Source organism: Diabrotica undecimpunctata, chromosome 2 (genome assembly GCF_040954645.1).
Source record: "Diabrotica undecimpunctata isolate CICGRU chromosome 2, icDiaUnde3, whole genome shotgun sequence".
NCBI classification, from domain to species: Eukaryota; Metazoa; Arthropoda; class Insecta; order Coleoptera; family Chrysomelidae; genus Diabrotica; species Diabrotica undecimpunctata.
Genome location: NC_092804.1, coordinates 16,552,311 through 16,574,434, shown reverse-complemented (window position 1 = coordinate 16,574,434; position 22,124 = coordinate 16,552,311). Strand labels below are relative to the sequence as shown.

At 32.4% G+C, this 22,124-nt stretch overlaps 1 protein-coding gene across 2 annotated transcripts in view; it reads left to right on the top strand.

Annotated features, from left to right (window-relative positions):
• Positions 1 to 22,025, top strand: part of l(2)k01209 (uridine-cytidine kinase-like lethal (2) k01209) — a 42,965-nt gene extending 20,940 nt beyond the window's left edge. Inside the window, exons 1-7 of one of the 2 annotated variants that reach the window (XM_072522368.1) lie at positions 2,173 to 2,316; positions 5,492 to 5,656; positions 5,741 to 6,018; positions 14,197 to 14,520; positions 19,994 to 20,258; positions 20,628 to 20,773; positions 21,600 to 22,025. In XM_072522368.1, coding sequence (XP_072378469.1) covers positions 2,247 to 2,316; positions 5,492 to 5,656; positions 5,741 to 6,018; positions 14,197 to 14,520; positions 19,994 to 20,258; positions 20,628 to 20,773; positions 21,600 to 21,917 — 1,566 coding nt within the window. In that variant the 5' untranslated portion in view covers positions 2,173 to 2,246 and the 3' untranslated portion in view covers positions 21,918 to 22,025. Of the gene's footprint in view, positions 1 to 2,172; positions 2,317 to 5,491; positions 5,657 to 5,740; positions 6,019 to 14,196; positions 14,521 to 19,993; positions 20,259 to 20,627; positions 20,774 to 21,599 lie in introns of those variants that run through there. The other variant, XM_072522367.1, reaches the window with a different exon arrangement.
• Positions 22,026 to 22,124: the final 99 nt, after the last annotated feature.

Here is a 22,124-nt window from a genome sequence, read left to right as displayed (position 1 = left end):
TTTTATAACAGGTTATGGTATATTATATATAACAGGAACATTGGAGGAGCCCAAAATAACATATGTTGATCGTGCAAATTCTGCGGTAGTATTATTTTCAGTGTTAAGGAGCGCTTCCAGGTATACAAATTCGTTCACTGCTTTGATGACGTTGTTTTTTATAAGTGGTCGTAGGATTTGGGATTGCGTGCTTATTTTCATATACTTCGTTTTGTTGATGTTTATTATTAAACATATTTTTATAGCTAATTTAAACCAAGGATCGGACTATTTAAGGATAAGGAGGGGCATATACTCAATACAAAAGAAGAAGTATTGAAAAGGTCGGTAAAAAATAAAGAACTACTTACTATCGAAGTAGAAGATCCAACTCAACCACCCCCAGGAGCAAGCAACAATACACCATTGGAGCCTCCATCAATTCAAGAAGTACGGGATGCAATAAAACACCTAAAAAATAATAAATCTCCAGGAAGTGATGGTATACCCGCGGAACTCATTAAATGTAGAGGTGCTACTCTGACTAATCATATATATATAAAATCATACTGAGAGCCTGGAATGAGGAACAAATCCCGGAAGAGTGGTGTATTCTACATTCCAACTGATCACCCCGGAAGGGTGCCATAGGGTGACAGAGTACTGTGGAAAATATTTTAGAAGCGTAATTCCTCTGTGGTCAGATCATTCAAAGATATCTCCTTTTTTGTGTATGGTGCAAAGTATTCCAATATTCCAATCATTGGGGAGGAATTTCTGTATCCATATTTATTTTATAAATTGCTGTAATGCCATTATGGTATCATGTCCACCTACTTTATATGGTTCAGCTAGAAGATTATCTATTCCGGGTGATTTGTTTCTGGCTAGTTTTTTAACTGCATGTTCAACTTCAAGAATCGGTGGTGGTTCTTCTTCACTTTCAGGTCTCGGACCCTTTATTTTCTGAAAAATGTGTAAAGACAGAGGTTTTTTAAATGTAAATCTTCTTTACCACACGGAAGTAAGATGGCTTTCAAGGTTAATGTATCGAAAAGAGTTTTTCATTTAGGAGTAGAACTTATGATGTATTTGAAACATGATAATTCGAAATATGGAGATGGATATTTGGCTTCTCAGCATGTGTAAAAACATTGAATTATGGCAGATTTCAATTGGAACAAAATTTTTGATTCATTCAAGTGCGTTCAAGAACTCATGAAAGAGTTAGCCAAGTATAATGATCGAATACATTTTGAGTTAGTTTTTACAGATATGCAAGCTACTTTGTATAATATAAAACAACAGCTCTGTGAATATTTCAGCCATGATAATGCAGATGGGTATTGAATCTTTTTTTGGATTATTATTTTTAACAAGCTAGTACACCAACAAAAATGAAAAAAAAATTTCTTGATTTTCAGAGATATCTCTCAGCTACAAAAAATTCATCACAACACTTTCAGATCACGTGAGGCTCTTTTGGACTATGTGGTTATTGGTAATTTTCAACAATATCGTATAACAGACACAAGTAGAGAACGTGAACTTACAGAAATTGTCAAGAAGCGTAAAACGTCTTATCTTGGACACATATTTAGACACGACAGGTATAACTTCCTTCAGCTTATTATCGAAGGGAAAATAGAAGGCAGACGCGGCCCTGGTAGACGACAAATGACCTGGCTGCGCAACATCAAAGATTATACAGGATTAGACTTTCAAAGTTTAATAAGGAAAGCCCAAAATAGGGAAGACTTTGCAGAGGTCATCGCCTATCATCAACCTTCGCTAAGAAGACGACACCTAAAGAAGAAGACACAAGTACATGTGTTACAGCTAATTGCAAACGAAAACCAGTTGCAACCTCAATGGGCAAAAGTTGACCACCTAGTTCAGGCAGTTCAGGAAAAATTTTATCTTGAAAGCAATTCGTGACGATATATTTTGAACGGTTTGACTCTACTCTGTTAAAACAAAAGTTTTCACTACAGTTTTTATTCAATTTTTGTTAATCAAATGCTATCGGCCAAAAAAAATTGATTCTAGAGAACGCCCCTTTACATAAATAAAACCATTTCATTTAATTCTAACCAGATTAAGTTTTTCATAATTGCATCTAAACTCTATGAAGCTCACTTTGCTTAACCTCTTTAAAAATCGAAGTTTTTCTGATTTATTTTAAATGTCACTGCCACATAAAATTCCTTCAGTTAAATAATTTTGACAGCAACATCACGAATTCAAAGATATATTTTGGTGATATTATGAATGATTTTCGTATCAAATTAAATGCTTATAATTATGGATTTGAATGTTCATGTGTAAAAACTGTAGGTAAGTAATAGAGTTTTTTAGTAACACTAACATGTGGTCGATAGTTAGACAATTTAATAACAATATCGTCCATATCTGAATATTAGTGATCATTTATATCAGTATTTTTAAATCTGTAAACTACAATAACAAAGCTAACATTTGTAATGTAATGTAATTTGTAATTGGTATAATCAAGGTGTTTACCGTACCTACTCATCTGAAGTTAAGGTAGAGTCTCTCTTATGTGATTGTCTCATGCGTTCGACGCAAGCAGCAGTTGCAAGCGATTAACGCACTGGCCTTAGACAAAGAAAGAGAGAGGTCAGGTAAAGCTCATTTATTAAACATTCGCAAAGTGATGCCAGTTTCGATGTTTCCGCCATATTTTGGTGCCTGTAAAATGCGAAATAAAAAACATTTGTACGTGTTAATATACTGTGCCAATACTACCTCTGGTGCCGGTTTTGGTATCAGTCCATTCCATACGTAACGTAACGGTAACGTACGTAAGGGTTGTGCATTTAGACGCTTGAGATAGAACATCTGATATTGAACTGAACAGCGGGAATTTTGTAATAATGGAGCATATTTATACAGAGATAGGTTTATTTTCATTATATTAAAAAAGCAAGAAGTTTAAAACATTTTAAAAAGATGCTAGATAACTTCAAAATGAACAATGAGAAGATTGAAAAACAGTGTAACCACAAGAGATATCACCCGTTTCATCTTGAACAACTACATCTAGTACTTTTTGAGTAGGAGGTAACCAAGACGGATTCTCGTCGGAAAAATCAGATCCCAAAACTGCCTCAATCTCTTGTAACTGATTGTTTGGTTCCTTATAAAAGGTTTCATCTGAAATTGTAAAAAAACGAATAAATGTAACATCCTTATTAACGAAATAACAATTTAAATAAACATAACCTTAAAAAAGTACCAACCTGTTATGTTTAATGCAATATTTGCTAATCGCTGGCTTCTAGTAGATTCGATCTCTGTGGGGTAAACAATTTTATTTGTCGATAATAATTGCGGGTACACAATTGTCCACAATAATTATAGGGTTAAACTAAAAACCATGCAACTCACAGTACGTTAATCCAACAATAACAAGGCGTGAAAGAGACTAATAAGACATTTGTTGGGTTTTCGTTGATGGAGTACTAAGGACATGCGACGTAAGGTAAAGTGAGCCATCAGGCAAAACCCAACAAAAGCATATGTTCTGTTTTAGCTGTATGACTAGCAGTAAAATTTTTTTCAGAGTAACTTGTTGGGAATTGCTTGTAAAGATTTTAGTTGTTGAAACATTCATTTTATTATAACTTTGCTGAGACATTGAGAATTAGTTGTTGGGTTTTGGCAGTAAGCCAACGATATTATCATCGAAAAAATCAGCGGATAGGGTCAAAAACTAGGTTGTGTATCTTCTGTGCATAAATACGTGGTAAAAGAAGCTTCAAGTTTCTAAGAAGTGATTATAACTTGCATTTTATTCGGTGGTACTAGTGGGGTAAAACCGCCCTTACTGATGTTCTTCTAGAAGCTAATAACACATCATATTTACCAAAGTCTGCACCCTAATTGGTTAAATCTTGCCCTTCTTCTTTTTCTTTGGGTGCCGTGTCCGTATTCAGACGTTGGCCGTCATCATGTTTACAATTTCCTGAAACCTCTCTCTGTCGGCTGCTGCGCGAAATAATTCTTCTACTGTGGAACCACCCTATTGTCTAATATTACGCAGCCATGAAAGTTTCTTTCGACCAATCCATCTCTTTCCTTCCACTTTTCCTTGTATTATAAGGCGAAGTAGATGGTATTTAGGTCCTCTAATTATATGGCCGAAGTATTCTGTTTTTCTCCTCTTTATGGTGTTTATGAGCAGACGTTCTGAATTGATCATTTGAAGAACATCTTCATTGGAAGTGTGCGAAACCCACGATATCTTTAAGATTCGTCTATAGGACCACAATTCGAATGCTTCTAACTTGTTTAGCATTGTGTTTTTTGACGTCCATGTCTCACAACCATACAATAGGATGAACCACACATAACATTTCAGGACCTTCTTACGAATATTCATCGACAGGTTTCTGTTGCATAAAACTGGTTTCCAGGTCATAAAAGGCTTACGTGATATTTCTATCCTGGTTATTATCTCTTCATCAGAGTCACAATTTACATTTAACCAGCTGCCAAGGTATTTGAAATGATTTACCCTTTCGATCTCCTCTCCATTAAGAGAAATCAGACCTTGATCTATATTGATCTTTCCAACTGCCATCCACTTTGTCTTTGAAATGTTGATTTTTAGACCTCTCCGATAACTTGCTTCACTGACTAGATTTAGTAATGTTTGGAGATCTTGTAAATTTTCTGCAAGAATGGCTGTATCGTCAGCGTATCTAATATTGTTGATTACTTCTCCACCTAGTCTTACTCCCTCTTGTCTGTCATCCAAAGCCTCCCTAAAGATTTCTTCAGAGTACAGATTAAAAAGAGCGGGTGACAAAACACAACCCTGCCGTACTCCACATTTGATGGATATTTTTTCAGTCCGACTGAAATCTTGCCCAAGTTTTATGAAAAAAAGTTACGTAACTTGAAAATAGGATATAAGAAACACCTTGTGTTATATTCAGTAAACGAAGATATTTTCCAATAAAATTGAATTGTTGTTTTTATTCGAATGTTGAATAACTTCTTCAAATTCCATTAATTCAAAATTCACCCATACACCCCTGTTTGTATTTCTTTTTTATATCTTTCCTAATTTCCTCTTTTGATTTTATTGTGACAATGCGACAATTAAGCACGACATGCAACCTGTCGAAGGTTCAAACTTTCTGAATTCCTAACATAAACCTCCGCAGCTGATCCAATGGGCGGACGAACGTCCAATTGCGGATTGTGAGTCGACTATATTGAACAAACAGATTGATATAGAAATGTTATAGCTCATATATACTACATTCTTGTTAAAAAATAACATAAGTACTCATAGTTTCAAGAATTTTTAATGATGAAAGGAAAACCTTTCTGTGCATATATATAACTTTCGGTAATAATTTTTAAAATGTACATAGTTTACAAAGTTACGAAAATAATTAGTAATAGAATAATATTTTCTTACTTTCAAAGTTTTCAACTATTCTAGATATATACATAGGTACATATAACTTTTTCGTAGGTTCCCAAAAGTCACCAAGATCTAGAAGACAAAGGACAACGTCTTTAAATCAGGCGAAGAAACCGACGGAATCTATTATAAGAACTCAACATCGCACAATATATACAGCTGGCAGACCACCTTGGTACAACAGCGTTGGACAAAAAGTTGAACCGTTCGTTATTGGTAGGTGGCAAGAAATACAATCATATAATAAATAGTTTCCTCTAATCTTATTCGTGGTGATTTAAAATATTTAAAATATTGTAGGAATATGTGGAGGAAGCGCGTCAGGAAAGACAACAGTCGCGGAAAAAATAATCGAATCTCTTGGAGTACCCTGGGTCACTTTACTTAGTATGGATTCGTTCTACAAAGTATTAAATGAAAAACAACACGATATTGCAGACAGAAACGAATATAATTTTGATCATCCAGACGCTTTCGATTTCGAGTTGTTGTTAAGCACAATTCAGAGGCTCAAAGAAGGAAGAAAAGTGGAAGTTCCGATCTATAATTTCGTCACGCATTCCCGAGAAGCTAAAACAGTAAGTATAACCAGAATGACTATTTTTATTTGCTTATTCTTGTACTTTTTCTAAGTGTGTGTCAATGTAATGATACACCATTGCAAATATTGATATACATATTAAAAAATAAAAACAAAATAAATATAAAATAAAAATTAACATTTTATATTTTAACATAATACAGCTGTTTTAATATACAGTCTTACCTTGTATTTTATAATGCAATTATTATTTTTAGTACATTTTTGATAATGAGTTAAATAAACTCGAAAGCTCAAACAGACCTTTAAGAGTTTTACTTGAAGCCCAATCGATGACTACAAAAGCCAATACATCTATATGGCTAATGCTCACCTACTTACAAAACACTATATATAAGAATATATATATATATATATACAGGGTGTTTCAAAAAAAATGTTTTGGAAGCTGATACATCCCATGAATTTATTTTTATATCTGATTCTCATAGAGGGCGCTAGTTACACGGATCGTACTAAGTATTAGTCAATATAACTTTTTTATGAGTATAATTATAAATCAAAATTTCAAGTAAACTTAAACTTCATTCAGTTTTACACGAAAAAGGTACTCTTGGTAAAACTCGATACTGTGTATCGTTTTCGGAATATTTTGATTTGAAAATTATGAAGTAATAAGTGATGCTGGTATAAAATAGGTAGTAATTAAACAAAACTCACAAGAAGAAAATTAAATTAATGACTAAGAACATAAAATAAAATTCAATTACAGTAAGTGTTCAAAATACCCTCTGTTTTCGCGAATACACAAGTCTATTTTTTTTTTCTAAAGATTCCATTAACCTTCTAAACGGTAGGGGATCAGCTATGATGTCATTAAATTGACGTTGAATTCTTTCTTCCAATTCTTGGCGTGAACTTACCGCTGTAGCATAGACTTTTTCCTTAATATACGACCAAACTGCGTAGTCCAAAGGGTTAAAATCGCATGACCGAGGAGGCTAATGAATCGGAGCTTCTGCACCTCTAATAATCTATCGATTCGGAAAATGATTACTCAACCAATTACGACACCTTCTATCAAAGTGTGGTGGAGCTCCATCGTGCATAAAAAATAAAGATCTTCGCTCGTTTAGAGTTAAATCTTCTAATATCTCGAATAAGGAATTGTTTAAAAAATCAAGATACATATCACCATTTAAATTTCCAGGTAGAATATGATAACCTATTAATTTGTTCCTAAAGTTGATGCCCAAACATTAACTTTAAATGAGTGTTGGTAATGTGATACCCTTTTGATTCGTGGATTCTCATCACATCAGTAGTGTGCATTATGGGAGTTAAACATACCTTGTCGCGTAAAGGTGGCCTCGTCCGTAAAAAGAATGAATTTAAAAAAATTTGGATTGTGGGCTGTCCTTTGTTGCAATGTTTCACAAAAATCCACTCTAACCGGTAGATCATCTGACAAGAGCTCTTGGACTTGTCTGTAATGATGAGGATGTAATTGCTGTTCTTTCAGTATCCGCCAAGTACTTGAAGAAGAAGTATTTGTTTGTCTTGCTATATTCCTTACGCTAACTGTTGGATCTTGATAAGTAAATTTAAACTATTATTTTCTTTATTAATTGTTCTTGTTGTTCTTGGTCTACCAGAATTTATTTTATTTGGTCTCACATTCCCAGTTTCTCGACAACGTCGTTCAACGGCTCTAAATGTTTTTTTACTTGGTAAGTTTCTTCTAGGAAACTTTTCTGCATAACGTGTCACAGCTGCACTAGAACATGCTAAACATTCGCCTAAGGTTAATAACATGTCAGTGTATTCAACATTTGAGTACATTTTGATTTGATTTTACAAATAACAAGGTTTCAAAACTCTAATTATTGTTGATTTATCGTCATAACAATCAATAAATTCCAGATTTCCATGGCACACTTGGAGAAAATAGAGGTATACCTATTAGAACTTTATCATTACTACCAGCATCAATTATTACTTCATAATTTTCAAATCAAAATATTCCGAAAACGGTACACAGTATCGAGTTTTACCAAGAGTACCTTTTTCGTATAAAATTGAATGATGTTTAAGTTTACTTGAAATTTTGATTTATAATTATACTCATAAAAAAGTTATATTGACTAATACTTAGTACGATCCGTGTAACTAGCGCCTTCTATGAGAATCAGATATAAAAACAAATTCATGGGATGTATCAGCTTCCAAAACATATTCGTATAAAATTTCATTACAATGTTGCCAGTAGTTTCGGCAAAATCGTAAAAAATGCGTAAATTTTTTTTTCTTCAACGCCCTGTATCTTGAAAACGGATGGCGTTACAAAAATTTTTTACTAAGCAAACCCCATTTATTTTTCAGTTTTTTACCTACCCTAGAGACGGGGTTACCTTTTTTTGAAACACCCTGTATATATATATTCAAATGTTTCTAACCATTAATTTGTGATGTGTAGTCGGGGGAAAAATTAATTTTCCTCTTGGCAGTTTTCCTCTCAATATAATTTTGGTTTAACACGTACGAACTTAATGTTAGTGAAGTTATTAAGTTAGTAGTTTCAATCAACCAACAATCTAAATTTATCTAGTGAGTTATTTTTTACTATATTTTTGTTTCTTTATCAGTTACTTTTTCTTATAGCTTTTGAAAAAGAATGTAAACATATTCGAAAGCTCGAGTAATAAAAAATAGTCTTCCAACAGCCCTTTTATTGACTCCGACCCATCAAAACTCAATATTAAATGTGTGTGTGTGTGTGTGTGTGTGTGTGTATAGTCCCGAGATTCCTAAGGAACGGGGCTCCACCGAGGCAGACCTTCTTTAGGTCTGTCTGCTTTCCGTCTTACCTAGCCATCTCCATTGTCTTCGCCTTATTTGATGTATGTCATTTTCTTGGTTGGTTTGGTTCTATAAATTTTCATTCGAGATTCGATTAGGTGAAAATATACGAAGGATTTTGTACCACCGTTACAGTCAATTATGCTGCCCAGAATTATAAATTTCACCACTCTTTCCTGGTTGTTGATAACAATGGGCTAATTGTTTTTGATGCCCAATCGCATTTCTTTGGTTTTGTTGATGTTTATTTCTAGACCAACCTTCTTTGATTCTTCTTGTAATCTTTTTACTTGGAGTTACATATCCTGTTTTGTATATTCTAGGAGGCTAATATCATCAGTTTAATCTAGATCTTCCAGTCTGTTTGTCAGTAGGGTTAGATGTTATGCCGTTGTGTAGGACTGTGCTTTTTGTAACACTGTAGAGATCTTTATTTTAATTTATAATAGGTTTAACGGGTACATAATATACGTAAATTTATAAATTTTGATTAGATTTTTGGATTACTTGTTTTGACAAGAGAATTCAACTTTCTTTCATCAAGCCTTTCATTTTCCAGTTGACGAGGAGTAAAAAACAACTTAGTTGTAGGTTTGGTTTTAGTTTATGGCTTTAGAGTTTATGGTTGCGTTAAAAATTTAGTTTGGCATAAAAAAGGCATATTTTAGGCGTATGGTAGAAATGATCAGTACCGTATTCTTCACCTCGTAGCTAAAACATATAAGACGGTTGATTAGCAATTTATTACAGTACACTCCCTCCATAACGAGAACTGAAATGGCAGACTAATTACTTCGTTATAAGCCGATCTCGTTATATCAGACAACAATAATACTGTGCATACATATGAATATGTAGTTTTCTAAAACATTAACTTCCTATAGTGAAGCCATTCGGAGCAATATAAGATGCTAAATATTGTTTGAATGACGCTTTTGAACAAAGTTGTTTACTTTTATTGTTAAAACAAAAAATCTGTATTCTGTAAATCTGTATAAAGCGTATTTTCAAGGATAACATAAACTATTGTTTCTGCAATTGGAAGAAGTCTGTCATTTTTGACTGCTTTATATTGTCCAGTATTCTATCTATCATATTTTCTAAATATGTGAAACAGTTGTATGCTTCTTCATTTACGTTTTGTCTTTAACTAAAGTTTCTTACAACCTTTAAAGCACTTTCCACATCTTGTCTATTAGGACCTTCTTATTATTAGGTGAGAATGGTCAACACCCTACAATGACACTTGTAAATCATAAATTATAAATTTCTGCGGGCGGCGCGGCAGTTAAAAAGGATATTTATTTATAGCCACCATTTTTGATCATATTTTCTCTCGTTATAACCAAATTTGCCTCGTTATAGAGGGTTACAGTTTAATAGAAATTTCACGGGACATCTAATGTACCTCCTTATAAGCGAAACCTCGTAATCACCGTGTTCGTTATAGATTGAGTATACTGTATTAGAACTATTTAGAGTCCCTATAACATACTTATATTATATAGATTACGTCCAGTGATAAAATAATTCTACAAGAAGTTAAATTTACTTTACATCAAATATAGTATTTTCCGCTAAATTCCACTTCCTATTTTGTTATTACTGTAAGTACTTTTTTTATAGACATAAATTTAATCTTTCTACCCAATCAATCAATAAATGATGTCTAATAATATTTGTACCTATAGATAAAATGCATTTTCATTCAGCAATATTCTACGAAAAGTATTAAAACTTTGTCGTCATATCAGTTTCCAAAGAATGTGTAATATTCTACTAATACAGCAGGTTGTAGTAAGCGATAATCTATTTTTAGACAAAAAGCTTATTCGCAATTTCCTACTATTGTTGCCAACGGGTTCAATCGTCCAGTAAAATTTTCCGTGAACATCTGCCAAGCTTTTTAACTCGTAAATTTTTGTATCGTTCATTCTTAATAGTGTTTTAATTGAACTTTTATAATGTTAGGTATGTAGATTAAAATCTAATTGGTTGCGATTTGCAATTGGCGGCTGATTACAAATGAAAATCTTTAACCAGTCAGTAAGGGTGTTTGTCAAAGCCATAAAACATTCCCATACAGATAAAGTTGAAACCAATAAGAATTTGTTGAAAAATTCCGAGTTATGTATTAATTTGTCCAGTTAAATATACTTAAAAAAAACCCATCAAATAAAACACCTCTTAACACGAATGTACTAATGTAGGTATATAACTTGCAAATATATGATATTTATTTAGAATGTAAAATTTTAGTTTTGCTTAAGTTACTTAACTAAATATGTTAAGTAGCTATGTACGTATAGTATATATATATATATATATATATATATATATATATATATATATATATATATATATATATATATATATATATATATATATATATATATATATATATGTATATACAGTAGAACCTCCGTTATTCGGGGTAATGACGGGTTTGGGGGTGCACGGATAATCGAAAACACCGGATAACGGAAATACATTATTTTATTGACTTAATGTGATAGATAAGAAGGATAATTTAAAAAAATGTATTCGAAAAATCATTTTTATTAAAAAACAAACGTTTTTTCACATGTGTATGTACTTACATGTGTATATTAAATTATGGTATGTATGTATACAAAACTATGTACATACAATAAATAAAATATATTTATAAATATATATATATATATATATATATATATATATATATGTATAATGAATGTACAATACTGTTTCATACATACCTATGTACATATTGAATTTTCATTTGGAGAAAAAATCAGTAATTTTAGTTTGTTTATTAAAAATTTCTTTTCTAATATCAGTTCTCCTGATCAAAATAATTTAGTAGAAATTCTGTTGCCTCCAATGCTTGGTTGTGTTTTATTGTTTTTCTTTCCGTAACGAATAGCGAATTTTCGTTCTCACCTCTCGAGTTTTCGTAATCAAAATGCGACGAAGTATGGCCCATCTTTTCTGTGGAGATCTGCTATTTCGTTGTCACTCAGTTGTTCTAATTTCTCTTCGTCTCTGTCATTTTCCAGCCAGTTTTTTATGTCATCCTTATCAACATAAATGAAATCCTGGAGAGTTTTGGAAATTTCAAGAAATTATTCTGTTTCCAGTTCTTATAAAGTTTCTTGTACAATATTTTCCCCCATGAAAGTTTCAATGTTTTGGAGGCAAGTTTACCCAGGCTTCACAGACTGAAAAGTTGGCGTCTTTTATGGTCCACTTTTTTAAAATTTCTTTTATTGAATCTTTGCTGTTATTCTCTTCAAGGAGAAATCTCAGGAATATTTTTTTGTATCTTCTCTTTAAACTGGATATTACCCCTTGATCCGTCGGTTGGATCAGGGATGTGACGTTTGGTGGAGAATACTGAACAATAATTTGTCCATCTTCAGTCGTCAAGGTCGACTCAGCTGGGTGGGAAGGAGCATTGTCGAGTAAAAAAACAGCTCTAAGAGGTAGACCTTTCTTTTTTAAGTGGTGGCGCACTGAAGGTACGAATTTATGTTTAAACCACGACGAAAAGATTGTTTGGTTCATCCAAGCTTTTCGATGGTTGTAATAGTCAAAAGGAAGACATCTTATTTCAGTTCCTTTGAATGATCGAGGTTTTACCGCTTTTTCAATAACAGTTAATTTTAATTTATGATTTCCTGAAGCATTACATGTCAATTGTAAGCCGTTCTTTGCTAGTTTTGTGACCAGGAGCATATTTTTCGGATTGAGCAGCTAAAGTGTTTGAAGGAAACATTTTCCAAAATAATCCTGATTCATCAGCATCATAAATTTGATCGGGAGTTAAATTAAATTTTTCGACTAAAGAGTTAAAATTTTCAATAAATAATGTGGCTGAAACATTATCACCGCTAAGACTCTCCCCTTGAATAGCCAACTGTCTGATATCGTGTCTTTTTCTGAATTTGTCTAGCCATCCTTGGGAAGCAGAGAATGGCTCCTCAATTTTCAAGTTTTCATGCAACCATATAGCCTTTTCACTTACCATTGGCCCCGAAATAGGAATTGCCTTAGCACGTTTTTGAATGAACCGTTGGTAGACGGCTTCATCTAAGTCTTTTAATGAAGATTTTTTCATTGTTTTCGAGGACACATTGTTTGCACCGCTGATGAGACGAAGTCGGAAATGTCTTTTTTCTTCTTTAAAATATCACGAACAGTTTGCTCGCCAATTCTTAATTCACTGGTATGTGTATGTTTCGCCAGGTATTAATGACGCACAGGTAAAGAACCATGGACTCATCTGTATGTCTGTTCATTCCGCATGACATGGCTCACATGTTTTAGTTTCCATTGTTTTATTGTGTTAAGTGGATTTCACATTTCTACATGTAATGTAGTCCAATATTGATCAGAAAATTTATGAAAAAGAGCCACATATCCTGAAATATAAAATTGAGACGGTTTTAAATAAACTAAGGATGAAAAGGGCAGAAGGAGAAAACGAAGTAACGGCTGATACACTTTAAAAATGGGAGAAATGAAGTTTGTTCATGTTCCTCTAAACCAGCGGTGCTCAAACAGTCGATCGCGACAGCTTCTGGAGTCGATCGCAAAAGAATTCAAAATTGTTCAGGTCCTGATCGAAATATTCTAGGCTTCTGAGGCAATGTGAGCGCGCGATGTTTGGCGAATGTTACCGATTGTTTTTGAGTGTCTGTTTCATATATAACAAGCTGCGGTGACGGAGCATTATGTCAGTCTATTAAATTGCAACAAATAGAAGTTAAAGACGTAAAATAGCAATATTTAAAACACAAAATAAGTACGGACGGTTATCTTACATCAGGCTTGCGGTTGGCACTCAGTAATTACGCAACATCTTACAAACAATTTGCGTATGATATGCAGTGCCATGCAAAATTATTGCTTTACAACTATTAGTATTAGATGCTTGATTAGATGCCTGAATTACATTTTGTATTTATAAGCATTTACAATATGAGCATTTTCAGAAATCTACGTATTTTAGTATCTAGGCTCAAGTTTGGTTGTATTAGTCGGTGGTCGATCGCTTGTCTTTTAAATATTTTGTGATAGATCGCAGACACTACAAGTCTGAGCACCTCTGATCTAAACCTTAAAAAAATATGTGCAAATAGAATCTTTTGGTTAATTCAATTTTAACTTATTTATTTATTTATTTTAATAATTAAATTCATACATATTTGAGTAAATCATATTATCCTTGCCACTCCTAATTTGTTTATGATTATTAATTTTTTGGAACCTCATGCCAAGGCAAAACATTTAACTTTATGCTGTAAGTTAACGCAAGAGTTCTTGTTGTAGTTTTTTTTATTACTGGGATTTTAATTTTAAAATCTTTCAGAAAACTATGTACGGTGCCAACGTCATAATCTTCGAAGGCATCCTTACGTTTCATAACCAAAAAGTAAACGATATGCTGGATATGAAAATTTTCGTCGACGCAGATCCAGACGTTCGGTTAGCTCGTAGGTTAAGAAGAGACATTAGCCAAAGAGGCAGAGATTTAGAAGGAGTACTTAAACAGTATACCTCCATGGTTCAGCCGTCTTTTAACCATTATATCGCCCCACTCATGAGTCACGCCGACATAATAGTTCCTAGAGGTGGGGAGAACGAAGTGGCTATACAGTTGATTGTGCAGCACGTACAGACTCAATTGCAATTGGTAAGTTAACATTTTTGATAAGAATATCACGTAATTATTAAAAAAAAGAAACTTTTTGAAATTTTCCGGCTTTTAGATTCAAAGTTAATATTAGAGTATGGTTTATAAGCGGAAACTTGTGTTAGGAAATCACTAATTGAATTAAGACATGATTTTATTTCATATGTTGAGTGAAGTAGAGATTGGCTGGTCGGTTCTGATCCGGATCAATGATTCAATTGTTGCAAAATTGGAGATTAAACTTGAAAAGGTCCTAAAAAATTTAACATAGTCAAAAACCCATCGGCTTAACCATTTATTTAGTAAAATTTTTCTATAGATAATATAGGGTTCAAAATAACCGACGACGTTGTCCTATGCCTAACTTTCACTAGCTTCTATTGATCCATTGGCCTTTTCTCACATCTCTAGCAGTCATTGAGGGGGGGTAGGGTTTATTTTCAATATTTTTTTTTTAATAATTGTGTAATATAAATTTATTTACAACACTAGTACATTATAGTACAACATTTCAAGAGTATTATCTGAAATTTTGGTAAAAAAATATTAAAAATTAAGAAAATAACTTTTCCAAGATAAAAAAAAGTTACTTTGCGGTGTCGTCGTTACTTATAACTGGATTATCTGTCAAAAAAAACAAAAAGATTTCGTTAGTTTATAAGTTTTTCTAGTCGCTACGTCGAGATATTTTTTATTTTATCATTTTTTCAGATTTTAAAAGTAAAAAATGACGAATTTCTTAAATTTTCGAAAAATTTTTGTTAAAATTTGACTGATTTGATGCTGTAAAATTAACTATGTTAACAAAATAGAGAATTTTATTTAATTTCACTTAATTGTATTTAGTTTTATTTTATTTTATTTGATTTTACTTAATTTTGATTAATTTTATTTAATTTTATACAATTATATTTAATTGTACTTAATTTTACCTTATTTTTCTTAATTTTATTTAATTTGACTTAATTTTTCTTAATATTATATAATTTTATTTAGTTTATTTTTAATTTTGTTTAATTTTATTTAATTTTATATAATTTTTATACTTTTTTAAATTTTTTTTTATAATTTTTTATATTTTTTATAATTATATTTAATTGTATTTAATTTTAAATTTGTTTTTTAATTTGTTTTTTTTATAGTCACACAATATCTTCTATTCCAGGCCCATATAGCGACATGCTTCCTGATAAAATATCTAGAGATCTTTTTGCTCCTGTTTTCGACGAACTCCGCTGTTTTTTTTTTGTTGCATCTGCAGCCATTTTATCCGTTCTAGTAATTCGATTATTTTCATAATTATGAGAACTTGACACTGTACTTCCAATTTCTATGTGAGTGCACAATCACTTCACTAACTTACCTCACTCATTCACCTCTCCAACTCACCTCACTCGCTTGACTCACTCACTCCTAATTGCCTATAACTTCATCAATTTTGCTCCGATCACGCTGAAATTTTAACTGCATACTCTTGAAGAGTTATACTATCGAATAAAAATACAAAAATACCCTACTCCATCCCTCACTTAAGTCTTCTTCGCTTCCTAAGGTTTGGTGGTATCCACGGCATGGGCAGTCTGGTTTGCTTCATTCTAATCTGTTGTTTATGACCCGTCCGTTCTAATACGCTGTCTAACGTCATTTCTAATTATATATATATATATATATATATATATATATATATATATATATATATATATATATATATATATATATATATATATACCCGGTATTTTTAGGCGCCTCGCCCTTCCGGTAGGGATCTATGGAGGAGTATCACTGAGGCGCAAGCCCTTATCTCTTGCCGTACTGCTCCACCATAGGCCGATCAGACACCAGCATATTCTAGTCTAAGCCGCAGATTCATTTAGAATTTTAAACTGCTGCGTTAGACTTTTTGTTTTCTGTACACCGAGCTGGGAATCGAACCACTGAACCACTCGCAGTGAAGCGAGTGAGAGCCGGCCGCCCAGCCCGCTTCGCTATCTGACCGACTCTAATTTTATATCTTCCGAATATTCATAAGGATCGTCTAAAGAGATCCATTTCTAGTAACTTGAGCTTCGTTGTTTTTTCTTTTTCTTTAAACTAATGCAACTAAACTCTTATGTTAAGGCAACTTGCTCTGTGCTTTCTTCTCTCCGCTAGGTCATTACATTGATCACTAACTTCTCTTAACATCTCCTAAGTGAACACAGGATATATCAAATTAGCATCGTGCTTTAGATCCAAAAAGTAAAAATAATCATAATATTTTTTTTGCGTAGATGACGGAAAATGTTAGCGCTAATCTTGAAGTTAAAACGCGAATTGAACAATAAAAAACGATATTAAAAAGAGTTCAGAATATAGAGTGTAATTCAACTTTAAATTTAATCGTAACATACTGATTAATTAAAACGTATGTGCAATCAATTCAACTATATGGCGTAGAAACGTGGACTCAAATTATTTGTGTAAAAGGATGCTAAAAATTTCAAGGACTCCAGACCTAATAAAATAGAAAAAATATGAAACCAAATGTAAACTCAACAAGAACCAAAGAAAATATATAAAGAACTACATATAGTTCGTCCCAAACCCTTCTTTCAGTGCGTCATAGTTGATCGAATTCTCTCTAACACATTAAGCTAGAAGTGACAGAAAAAAACGTGAGTCTGTGATTATTATACATAGAGCTTAGAAAATTATTTATCGTAAAGCTAATTCTATTTACGGATGTATAATTGGTTGGAGTTTAGAATACGCTAAATAGATATCCAATCAATGATGCGCATAAATATAATTTGACGCAGATTGTCTCGATCGTGACAGTACTTTCACAATGTCAACTGATAAAATGATAATTGTCATTCCAGGTTAGTATTTTCAGACATTTTACAGTGAAAATTTAATTCTGTATTTATTTATTGTATAATAAAAATATTTTTTCTTCAAACGTCAAATAATGATGACATTACTTATCTAACTTGATCCTGTCAAAGTTTGATGTCTCCGCCGGCAGCAGTTTTTTTTTCCCATTTCTTTAAGGCGGAGGGAAAAATGTTGTCATGGCAACAATATGAAACATGTCACAAAGCAACAATACAAATGTCATTAACAACAATTAAACATCATTTTTATTTATAGTAATATTAAAAGTACAATTAGTTAATGAGGCATTTTCAAAATTGAAACCGTGCAAAAATGTTCCCGACTCTTGATACGCATTGGTAATTGTTGATGATACTGATGGTCGAGAACAACTTTCAGCAATCATTCCCGATGTTGGCGGCTTGCGAACAACAATAAGCTGTCTTTAATAATTGCAAACAACTGTAACCAGGGAGACGCAAATCCCACCGACGACTTAATTATTTTAATTTCTAACATCTAGACGACTTTGATAGTTGTCACAGTTAATTTCGAGTAAAAATAGCGTATAAATTGTACTATTTATGGTTGAAAATTGCTACGTTTGAAGAAAAAATAGTATACTTTATTCGGCAAAGAAGCGACTTTTCTTGACTTGCCCTCTATTACGTAATATCGGGCGCGTCAAGAAAAGTCATGCTTTTCCGCCTCATAAAGTAATATACTATTAAATATGCCGAGATATATCGAGAAAGAACAAAGACTAATATTAAAATTATTAAATTATTTTTAATTAGAAAAAGAGAGATTCTGCAACTGTCAAATTTAACTAAAATGTCATGCAATAATTCTCGACATTCTTAAAATCCTATATGACGTCAAAATTAGTGACGCACTGAAAGAAGGGTTTGGGACAGACTGTAGAGCGAAGAGAAAAATCTGGGAAAATAATATGAAAAAAATCCAATCGAAGTTGGACGTCTGAATTAGCAGTTTTACCAATAATATTACGCAATATTGTGTAAGGTGATTCAAGCTGACCTTTATCACTACTACTTTTTATATGATTCATATATTCCGTCGCTCCCGAGTATCCGGATCTGAAGAGTATGCTCACTGGATCAGTTGGAGCAAATCACCAGAATGACTCAAATTTACCACCACTAGCTGAAAGATATTTCACGTGAGGCACGTAACTTATCAGAAGTTTATCGATAAAGTTATGTAAACACAGCCAACTGAAATGTTTGACTGCAAAATAATTTCATTGAAAATTTGAAATATTGATACACTTGGTTAGACTCACAAAATTAAGATACTTATTAACTACGAGATAGTAGGAAATATTGCAAAGTTTCAGAGTTTTCAATTCAGATTTCAGATCCTTATTTCGGATGATTGACTGTTATTTGGGACAGAGACAGTGTGCGTCACTGAGTTTGCCCCACTGCACGTTCCCTTATATTTTTATTTATATAGTCACTTATTTCTGAGTCCTCTTCTGAGCCATCTCTTCTTTCATTTTATTCCCACGAGTTGAGACGAAATGCTGTCTGGTACGGTAGTGTGTCCATACAAGAAAACAATCATGCATACCCTGACAACGATTGTTCAATACACAACAAGGATCAACTTCTGCTTTATAAGTAATTTGACTGCTCGGTGATAAGGACTAAAACATTAGCGAACTATGCAGATGTAAATTTCTCCATTATATGATAATAAAAAGTTGCCTTCAATATTAATGGATAACTATCAACGATTAATGTAGTGATTATTCCACATTTTACATAGTTTTTCCTTATTCCCGTAATAGAGGTAGTGAAAGTGTTTACATACATTTAAGGTTAGGTTAGACTTTTATCGTTTGTGGGTAGCTTCCAAACATTTTAACATGCTGGAATATTTCCTATATTTTCTGAAATTATTATTTAATTTGTAAGTTTGAAAAGTAAAAAGTTTTTATACGTCTATTTGAAAGAATTTGATAAATTTATTAATGATTTTTGTATCTTTGTTCGAGGGTATATAAAATATTATGGAAAGATATCGGACTCTAGATTCCTGCTTTTAATAGTTCTAAATCCAGATCCACATCTTTGTGTTGATATATGGGACATTCAAAGAAGATTCAATGGTTCCGCATTCACATATCGGTATTTCTGTTTTTTACCTATTTTATAGAGATAACAAAGAGTTTTGCATGTCCACTTCGTAAACCATTTATATTTATTATGGTATTCCTACCCATATACCCACATTTGGTGTACCATGGTTCTACGGAGAAGGTATACTGCGATCTACAATAGTTTGGACATTTATCTTTTATTTGGGAATGCCATTCATTGTAAAACTGTGTTAGAATGTCTTTTTTGTAACACAAAATATATCTGAACTAATATTTTTAATATCTACAACGATGGCGTTACATCTTGGGACTGAGAAACGCAGTAATCGTAGCACAAGTCCAACCATATGATAAACCATTGTGGTGCGGCTATCTAGCGATTTATCGATTAAGCATACATTATACTTAGATGCTGATAAATGATACATATATTTATAACTGTAGTATGTACTATATTAGAATATATAATTTATGACATACATATTTTAGCGTGGTTTAAAACTCAGGGAGGAACTCGCTCAGGCTTACACAGTAAACAAACATTACAAAATGCCCAGACCAGATACAGTTCGACTACTACCAACCACTCCACAGATCAGAGGTTTGCATACATTTATCAGAAACAAAGATACGCCCAGAGATGAGTTTATATTTTACAGTAAAAGATTAATAAGACTAGTCATAGAATATACTTTGTCGTTGATGTCGTTCGTAGATAAAACAGTAGAAACACCACAAGGAGTAGTTTATCACGGTAAGTCAAATTAGCTATTTTGTTGTTGTACTGTTCTTTCAATTATTTAGCAAGATAACCCATGAACCTTTTTGCAGGTTAGAATAACCCAAATTTTGCCATTGTTGGTTGGTGTAATTACTTTAAATTATTGAGTGACTATTATTTATTTATAAATAAATGAATTTAAAATAGTTTATACAAAAACAATGGCAATAAAATGGGAATACAATCCTGGCAACTGTCACATTTGTCTCAAATTGGAAATGCTCAAAACACTTCTAAAAATCTTTGTAAAGAATTATTTATAAATACACAAACAAAAATAAACTATAATGCATTAAAATGGACCTATAATAAAAATAATCTTTAAAATGATTTTTCTTCCAGGTAAAAAGATGGCCACTAGTAATATTTGTGGCGTTTCAATTTTGAGAGCAGGTGAAACTATGGAACAAGCAGTATGCGATGTATGTAAAGATATCAGAATAGGAAAAATATTAATACAGACGAATCTACAAACTGGTGAACCTGAAGTAAGTTATAGTTACACCATTCATTCATAACATAATTTAGCTGCAATATTTCATTATTTGGATGATTAACAAGTTCGTCACGTTTTATCCTTGTGATTTTGTGAATCACACTACTAAAGGTGTAGATCAGTAATTGGTAATTATTTACCAAGTGGGTATGTCTCAAAAATGCCCAATTTTTTGTGGGATTAACGTGATAATTTAATAATTATAAAAATAAAATAAATAATTAAAATATTATTTTGGTACGCCTCTGCAAAGTTGTTTGATTTTGTCGCTTTAAGTGCGATGTTGCCAATTAATCACCTTCAATTAAAAATTGTTTTAGTATAATCTAAAATTAGCCTGGAATGCCTACAATATTTATTATTTGACAAATTTCATATTTTCCTTTATATTTTGTTATTAAATTAATTTAACTTAATTAATTTAACGTAAAACTGGTAACAAAACAGTAAATTTCTGTGAAAAGTAGGTAAGAATAACATGTTGAAATTGGTATTGAATTAAAAATTGTTCATTTTTTCCACAAAAATATTTATTTTGTATAATTATGGCAACAGTGACTAGAATTATCCTTGAAAATATGAAAAGGTTATCTGTCATTTCTTGTCGTTTCATAGCGGCTAAACAAGACATTTTTAAAGGAAAATACATAAAAATGAACGTTGAGCAGCCAATAAAAGGTATTGTGCATGAATCAGTTATTGAAGCAGAATTCATTGATATAAGTTTCAGGTTCATTGATGTGGAGAAAGTGCTATTCGTTAAGATTTTAAATAATGACTTCAACATTATTTAATATTAATATTCGTTATTGTTTCAGTTGTATTATTTGAGATTACCCAAAGACATCAAGGACTACAAAGTAATATTAATGGACGCTACCGTGGCCACTGGTGCTGCCGCTATGATGGCTATCCGAGTTTTATTAGACCACGACGTTCTGGAAAGTAATATATTAATAGTATCTTTACTAATGGCCGAATCAGGAGTGCAATCGATAGCCTATGCCTTCCCGGAGGTCCAAATTGTCACTACAGCCATCGATCCCGAAATAAATGATAAATTTTACGTACTACCTGGCATCGGCAACTTCGGCGATCGATATTTTGGAACGGAACCGTCAGAAAACGAAATATAAGACTGGATATCATCAGGACATTTTCAAATTAAGAATAAAGGTTTTTTATGTAATTGATTTTGTGTATATATGTTTTAAAATAAAAGGTATAACTTATTGTTATCTGTATATACTTTGTTTTTTATGAATACCTGTCTTAACCTGGTAGGATTCACAAACAGTGTAATTTAAGAAGTCAAGCTCTACTGGTCAGGTATATTATTGCAC